This window comes from Eretmochelys imbricata, chromosome 7 (assembly GCF_965152235.1).
Source record: "Eretmochelys imbricata isolate rEreImb1 chromosome 7, rEreImb1.hap1, whole genome shotgun sequence".
NCBI lineage: Eukaryota > Metazoa > Chordata > Testudines > Cheloniidae > Eretmochelys > Eretmochelys imbricata.
In genome coordinates, this window is record NC_135578.1 from 20,831,699 (window position 1) to 20,839,719 (window position 8,021).

The 8,021-nt window shown below is 46.5% G+C and overlaps 1 protein-coding gene across 1 annotated transcript; it reads right to left on the reverse strand.

The window, feature by feature from the left end:
• Positions 1-1,777: 1,777 nt before the first annotated feature.
• LSM3 (LSM3 homolog, U6 small nuclear RNA and mRNA degradation associated) lies at positions 1,778-7,081 on the reverse strand. Its single transcript, XM_077821679.1, has 4 exons — positions 6,991-7,081; positions 4,417-4,527; positions 2,555-2,650; positions 1,778-2,197 (listed from the first exon to the last, which is right to left on the reverse strand). The coding sequence occupies exons 1-4, from the start codon at positions 7,009-7,011 to the stop codon at positions 2,117-2,119; spliced, it is 309 nt and encodes a 102-aa protein (XP_077677805.1). The 5' UTR covers positions 7,012-7,081; the 3' UTR covers positions 1,778-2,116.
• Positions 7,082-8,021: the final 940 nt, after the last annotated feature.

Sequence of the window (8,021 nt, forward strand, 5' to 3'; positions counted from 1 at the left end):
AAAACCACAGTGGAAATGGGGCATATTGCCTCCACTGTAGATCAGTAGTAAAAGGAAGCTGCAGACTCTTCCATAAGAGGAGCTCTCCACAACTGCACATGGGAGCAGGGCATCCTACACCTCATCAAAGGCAATACAGGTAGTGAATGGGAGTCAGTGCAACTTGAACAGCATTAACTCATGCATGGATATGAATGTAGGTCATGGACTGCAGCTGCTCTCCTTACCTCACAACAGAGTTGACTTAGAGCAGCAGAGCTTCCAAGGCAATAATCAAACACAGCATAGAGAGGGAAGCTTGCTACAAAGTCACTGGTTCCCTTCTCCACCAACCTTGTTCTGCTCCCTTTCCCTTCAGTAGAAGAGAGCATATAAGGCTACATGAGGGGCCTAAACACAAAAGCATTATTCTTAGATTAACTATTCTTGCATGTGGAGAGGACTAGAACAATTTGCCTACCTAGCATGTTCTTTGCACCACATTCTAAAAGTTCTACGGCTGTCAACAGAAGACTCTATTTTTTAAATGGCATAATTAATGCACTGTAGTTACCTGCAGTAATTTGAACTTCGTTTCAGCTATTGTTTCCATTTCACATACTTGAAGATACACCTCTCACTGTAAATGTAGGAAAATCATACCAGAGCTCCTCATATCATGAAAAATACAGAAAAGTTAAGTTGAGATATTCCACTGAAACTATAACTGGCTTTCTGCCCAGGTTCTCTTGAAATGAGGGGAGCAGAAACATACAGAACAGATGCAACCTGGAGGTTCTTGACAATCCTTGGCACAAAAGGCAGCATTTTCTCTTTTTAGAATACAAACCCAGAAGTAGAGTCTCACACATCCGGCACTCTTATTACTCTGGCCACATAAACTAGGGGTACTGTAGATCAGAAAGGATGTTCACTTCTAGGAGAAAGCTATTCAGGACAGCAGCTTGTACTGGCAAATATTATAAACTAAAATGCTAAACATGCACTATTTGAGAAACAGGCCCAGTATAGAACCAGCATCCTCAATCTAGCCCAGAGAAATTTATTGAAATGGGAAATATACCCCAATTAGGTAGCTGGCCTTTTATAACTCATAAATTGCATAGATACCTAGCTCTCATACAGTCCTTTTCAATAGTAGATCTCAAAGCGCTTTACAAATTTGGTTGGTATCATGATTCCCATTTTACAGATGGGGATTAATGGTCTTGCAGAAACTGCTATGCACTGTGGCTTAAACAAAGCCACAATTTCAGACACAGATGCTACGACTCCCATGCGTCAGTGCTTGCTAGGTTTAAGAGTCTAAAGAAAGCAAGTTTCCTTCATCTACCAGGATCACACCTTCCAATTAGACTGCAAGACACTGGTGACTACCTATACAAATTGGACAACACAAATGGTTGATATTCAGACAACAAATCCTTTCAAAACTGATTTTGGATACTAGTTACTAGGACTATCCCAGTGTAAAGCAGAAGACTCCATGCTTTAGAAATTATGAATGGTATGTGCATACACAAGGATACATGTTAAGAAACTGAGCACAAAACAGCCACCTCTGTATGACTGATACAACAGTGCCCTGTATAAAGAGTCAGTACAAGCTGTAACCCTTGCAAATTAGAGGAAACAAAGATGCAATGCAACATAAAAAAAATTAACCTCTTCCATAAAATAACTAAGTGCATTTAATTCCACAATAAGTTGTAACTTGTAAATACGATGCATGTTGAAGGTTATTTTTATATACCAAAAATTGATGACAAATCAATAATCCAAAAGATAAACCATATTTATTTAAAAAAAAATTCAGAACTCAGCAATTGCCAAGATTGCAAAACTGAACAGATTAATTTACTGATCTGACGGACACCTGTATTATAGCATTTAAATTTACTCTTTGAAAACTAAACTGTCTCACACCATTGTCTTTCGTCATTTTTGAGGGTTATTTTCAAAGATCCACATGCCAAGGAGGTACAAAAAAACAAAAACAAAACACAAACCAACAATATCATATAAAAATATGCAGAGTTTTACACAGAAGCGTGAGCTGAACAGGAGCCTTATCTCAAAGCGAGCAGCTTCCAACCAGGGCAAATCCTTTGTAGTTTCAGCCAACCCTCAGTGGGGGAGCTACAAGCACAACGCCGTCACCTCTGACAAAAAGCATTGGAATATTCCTCTTGGTAGACTAAGTGGAAGGAAAGGAAAACGTAATTTACACAATGCATCTGAGAAATGTAACCAGCTTTAAATTCATGCTCAAAGAAAGAGATATCAAAGGTTCATAAAAAGCAAGTTTTGAGGAAATACAACTTAGAGTCTTATCCACACACTGAAAAGAGCAATACAGTTAGCAGGCAGGTTTGCTGTAGCTTTTACTTTGATAACAATTTGCCTGAAGTTGCTTTAAATCAAGTCCTGCTCAAATCTAGCTAGCAAAAATCAATTTTCATCTGTCAATTTTAAGTTTTTTAGATAAAACATTTAATTTAGAAAGTACTTTCAGTTTTTCTTTTCTCAACCACAAATACATTTAAACCCTTACTTTATAAATCTCTTCATAGGTTTCCTCATCAATCTCTATCGTTGTCACAGTCTCTTCAACATCACCCAAAATCATATTTAAGTGCTGATCATAAGCCTGTGCGAATGAGACCAGTTTCAATTATTTTCTTTATAATCTGTACCACATACAACAAAAAAGTGTTTAAATCTTTGTAGATCAAAGCAGTTCAAATACAAACTAACTAAAATGAAAGTAACTTTTCTTAGTGTATTTCAACTTGGACTCATGAATAATCAATTGCTTTGACTGTCAAATATACCAGTATTTTAACATGAGTGTTAATTTCACCTGCACTAGTGAACACAGTACAACTGTTTTCTTTTTACAAATTAATTTTCTTTCAAATAGTTGTTTCAGCTGTCACATACTTTTACCAAATTATAGTTGCACAGGTTTAAGATTACTAAAGTTATATAAATAGGGCCCTACCAAATTCAGGTTCCATTCTGGTGAATTTCATGGTAATATGATTTTTAAAATCATACATTTATTGGTTTTAGATATTTAAAACTGAAATTTCAGGGTGTTGTAACCGTAGGGGTCTCAACCCAAAATGGGGTCGTGGGGGTGGGGTTGCAAGGCTATTATAGGAGGTTGTGGTATTGCCACCCTTACTTCTGTGCTTTGAAGATTTGAAGCTTTCAAGATGTCATAAAAGAACCTAGGCAAAGGCCTTAAAGTGGCTCTCTTAATTTAGTCGTGTATGAACAGTAAAAATCCACACAATCATCTCCACTAGGGGTGTGAATACAGTTTAAAAAGTTAACCATTTACATGATTTAAAAATGTCATTTAAACGGTTAACCGTTTTAAGCAGTTGGGGCCCATATGGCCAACATGGCTCAGGCTGCTGCGGGCAGCGCAGCTAGCCCCGCTCAGGCCAGCTGAGGTTAGCGGTTAACTGGTAAGACTACGCTTACCCATTAACCTTTTACATCCCTAATCTCCAGTATGCACACTGAAACTGGATCTACCTGGGGCCAACCCAGCATAGCGCTCAGAAGGCCTAATCAGAGATGACCATTCTCAACACACTACATCAACATGCCATAAACCACACTGGTGCTGAAGCTATTTCAAGGATAGCCCATTTGGGACTTTGAAGGTGAGGACTATACCACATTGCAGCGTTCAGGAGGGATGCTTTGACTGACAAAAAGCCAGATATCAACTTGTGAGAGTAAGGGACATGTCATTATCACTGAAAGTTGCTTGAATACAGACTAGACTTCTGTAGGATATCAGCCTGAGCCCAAATAACATTATTTTTAGAGAATGTTTCAATACCTACTTTTTATAAAGCTCTTTTCATCGGTAGATTTCAAAGTGCTTTATAAAAAGGTTGGTATCATTATCCCTATTTTACAGATGGGAAACTGCAGTATATAGAGCTGAAGTGACTTGCCCAAGGTCACTCAGGAGGTCAGTGGCAGAGGCAAGAAACAAACCCAAGTGTGTGCTGAGTTCCAGTCCTGAGTTCTATCCACTAAGCGACACTGCTCTAAAGTAGTTTAAACTAGATTTTTCCTAAACCATCATGTTGTAAAGACAACTGGTAATGGCAGAAAAGAAAATCCAGCACCTTGTCATTCTAAGAACAGAATAAAAGACAAGGATTTATACCTTTTACAGGTACCCATACTCAGATACCAAGAAACGCTCAGAAAATGTGTCAGGCACAAAAAAAACTTCTACACACTTTAAATAGATCGTAAAAATGAACTTGAATGGAATGCCACAAAGCAACCAACCTTTATGAGTATAAGTTACCTTGACTTTTATATCTACTGTTTCATAGTTAAAAGTACACCAGTGTTAAATCTTTCCAGTGTTTCACTTACATGTAATCTACCTCGAAGTTCTCGGTCATTCCTCATTTTCACATAGATTCGTTCATCTAGACTGAGTCTGATCAGATCCAATGGCTCCTCTACAGTATTTGTTGTTTGTTGCTAAAAAAAACAGAAAGCAGCTTTCACAATAACTTATGTTCAAAAGCAGTCTCTCTCTCTCTCAGGGATAGGATAAAGTACCCTTCACCTTCATCTCAGTCATTTGATCCAACCCAAGCTGGTAACAATCAAAAATCATTACCATAAGATGAGCATTTGGTGGCCGGTATGAAGTGACATGAATTTCAGTCCACTTCCTAGTGGACAGGCACTACCACCACAATTGGTACCATTTACTGGCAGTCTTAGTGACAGGCCAGAAACCTGAACAGAAAGGGAACCAAATATGCCTTTCACCCTCAAAGCTGAGCTTGCACGGTCAGGTCTGAGATACCTTGGCAGGGGATGTAGAGAAGCTTACACTGTCACTGACTATGCTGTTCTCATTGGTGGATAATTATTTGTATTATTGTAGCACATAGCAGCTCTAGTCATGAACCAGGACCCCTCTGTCCTAAGCATTGTGCAAACAGAACAAAATGGTGGTCCTTGCCCCAAAGAGATAATGCATTGGGGTCTCCGGGGTAAGTGTCCTGTATTTTATATTCCTTCACAATTATTCCTTCAGCTTCATTTTCAACAAAACAAACTGCAATAAAAGTAGGAAACAAGGCCATGTATTTCTTAAGCTTGATAATAGCACTGCCAATACTGAGGTTCCAGGAGACATAAAACAGCACTGAAATGGCACTAAGACCACAAAGAACAATGCAAGTTAGATTTTTATTTTTTAATAAAGTAAAGATCATAGTAAAGACTGAAACAAAGGAAAAAATTCTGATGTAAAACACAGTAGTGAGAGGTTAAAGATTTGCTGCTCCATAGGGAACATTCAGTCTGCCTCACGTCAAAGGTTGCAGCTTTCTGCTATTTCTTTATGTCATGCCTCCACTCTGACATAGAATCATAGCGGATTAGGAGGAAACCTAAGGAGGTCATCTAGTCCAACCCTCTGCTCAAAGCAGGACCAATCCCAACTAAATCATCCCAGACAGGGCTTTGTCAACCCAGGCCTTAAAAACCTCTAAGGATGGAAATTCCACCACATCCCTCGGTAACCCATTCCAGTGCTTCACCACCCCCCTAGTGAAATCGTTCTTCCTAATATCCAACCTAGACTTCCCACACTACAACTTGAGACCATTGCTCCTTGTTCTGTCATCTGCCACCACTGAGAACAGCCTAGCTCCATCCTCTTTGGAATCCCCACTTCAGGTAGTTGAAGGCAACTATCCTTTTTCTGTTCTGCCTTAGCTTACTAATTCAGGGAAAAAAAAGCATCTCATGTCACTCTTGAGCAAGTCCCTCTGGTTGAGCAAGGACTGAAGAGTGGTGGAGGCATGCTCTGAAGCAGTGGTCACCAATCCTAGAGAATCTCCCAGTCGATAGCGACCTCCGGCTACAGCGGGCCCCATGGATGGGGGGTGTCTCCCTCCCCACACCGCTCCTGCCTGCAAGCACCACCTCTGAAGCTCCCATTGACCAGTAGCAGGGAGCTATGGCCAATGGGAGCGGCTGGGGTGGTGCTTGCAGAGAGCGACAGTGCACAGAGCAACATGCCCTCCCCTCCCCCAGGGGCCGCAGGGGCACATTGGCCCCTTCTAGGAGTGGCATGGGGTCAGGGATCCTGCCTTAGCCTCACTGCACTGCCGACTGGGAGCTGCCCAAAGTAAGTGCTGCCTGGTGGAAGGCCGTGCCCCAACTCCCAGTCCCCTCCCAAAGCCAGTACCCCACACCCCCTCCTGCACCCCAACCCTCTACCCCAGCTCTAACTCCCTCTCCAAGCCTGCACCCCAACTCTCTGCCCCAGCCCAGAGCCCCTCCTGCACCCAAACTCCCTCTGAGACCCCACACCCCCTTCTGCACTCCAGCTCCCTGCCCCACCCCGGAGCCCCCTCCGACACTGCAAACCCCTCAGCCCAGAGCCCACACCCCCTCCCAACCCTCTGCCCCAGCCTGGTGAAAGCGAATGAGGGGAAAGCAGCGAGGGAGAAACGGCGGGATGGAGTGAGCAGGGCAGGGCTTTGGGAAAGGGGGGGGGTAGATCCCTTACATTCAAAAAGTGATTTGGGGCATAAAAAGGTTGGAGGCCACTGCTCTGGAGGGGGCTGTATCCAGCGCTTCTTTGCTGGAGGGCCGCAGCTCAGCTAGACAGTGAGCGTCTGAGGCAAGCTGGGGCGGGCTGAGACAGGGGACACTGGGGAGAGCAAACAGTGAGGGGACCCCCCCCCCGGGTGAGCCTCATTCATTAACCGCCCCGGCACTGTCTGAGCAGGGGAGAAGCTGAGTAAGAGAGGGGGCTTGTAGCGACAGCGACCAGGCGGGAGGGCGACCCCGCTGACGGGGGGAATCCCCAGGAGAGGGGACCCAGCCTCTGGAGGAAGGGGAGAGCCTCGCTCGACCCCACGCACGGGCCCAAAACGTGGCTCCCGCCAAACAGTGAGAAAGGGGCGAGTCGCTCACCTGGTCCACTTCGTCCGCCATCTTTCAAACGCCAGCCCCGCCTCCTCTCGCGAGACTCTGTCACCCCTCAGGGAGGCGCCGGCGAGTCGGCGCGTAGGAACGGAGGGGGGTGGCGCCACGCATTGCGTCGGGGAGGAGGCGTGGCGCGGTCTCCAAGCGAGGGAGGGGCAGTTGCGCCGTTCGTCGGCCCAGGCTGGCAGAGGCGGGGCCTGGCGGGAGGGGCGGGGCGGGGCGGGGCAGGCGCTGTCTGGGCCCGCCCCACAGGCAGGGCGAGGGAGAGAGAAGCCAGGGGGCGCCGAGGCTTGTTCTCAATGGTTCCCCAACCCCCTCCCCCCCCGTTGTTCTGCCCTAGACGCTCTATGCGAACAGGGCCGGTCACTTGGCCTCAGTTTCCCCGCTCCCCTGACCGCCACAGGGGGATAGGTAGGGTGTAGCGCTGGCTCCCAAAGGGCGTGGCGAAGGGAAGCAAATACTGGTAGACCCACGTTACAGATGGGCAAACTGAGGCTCCTTTGGAATTACTTTATAACGGCCTCAGGAGGCGCAGGAGCGGCCAGCGTGGGTCAGCCCAAGGCCTGTCTGCCCCGCAGTGGCCGTGCCAGGTGCTTCAGCAGCGTTGCCCTCCGGCAGGCGCACGGGGGACGTGTTAGTGCGAGGCCGCCTCGGGGCTGTTCAGCCGGGCGACCGGCACGTGTGACCGGGGTAGCTCGCTAGCCCCTGCCCGCAGTCACTCCTGGGGGGCAGGCAATGGGCACACGGCGCTCGCCCGGACTGGGGCGGAGCGGACACAATGGGAACAACCTCTGCCAAGAAGGGGCCAGGACTGAGCACCGTCCAACGGGCCCCTGCAGCGCCCCGCACAGAACAACGGCCGCCCCGCCATCCTGCCCTAGGCAGCTTTGCGCAAGTGGGATGTGACGGGCGCTGTCTCCCGCCCTTGCGGGCTGCAGCCCAGCCGGCCGGGCCGGAAGAGACGTCAGGCAGAAGGGGAGGCGAGAGCAGAGGTAGGAGGCGGCTGTGCCAGCCCGGCC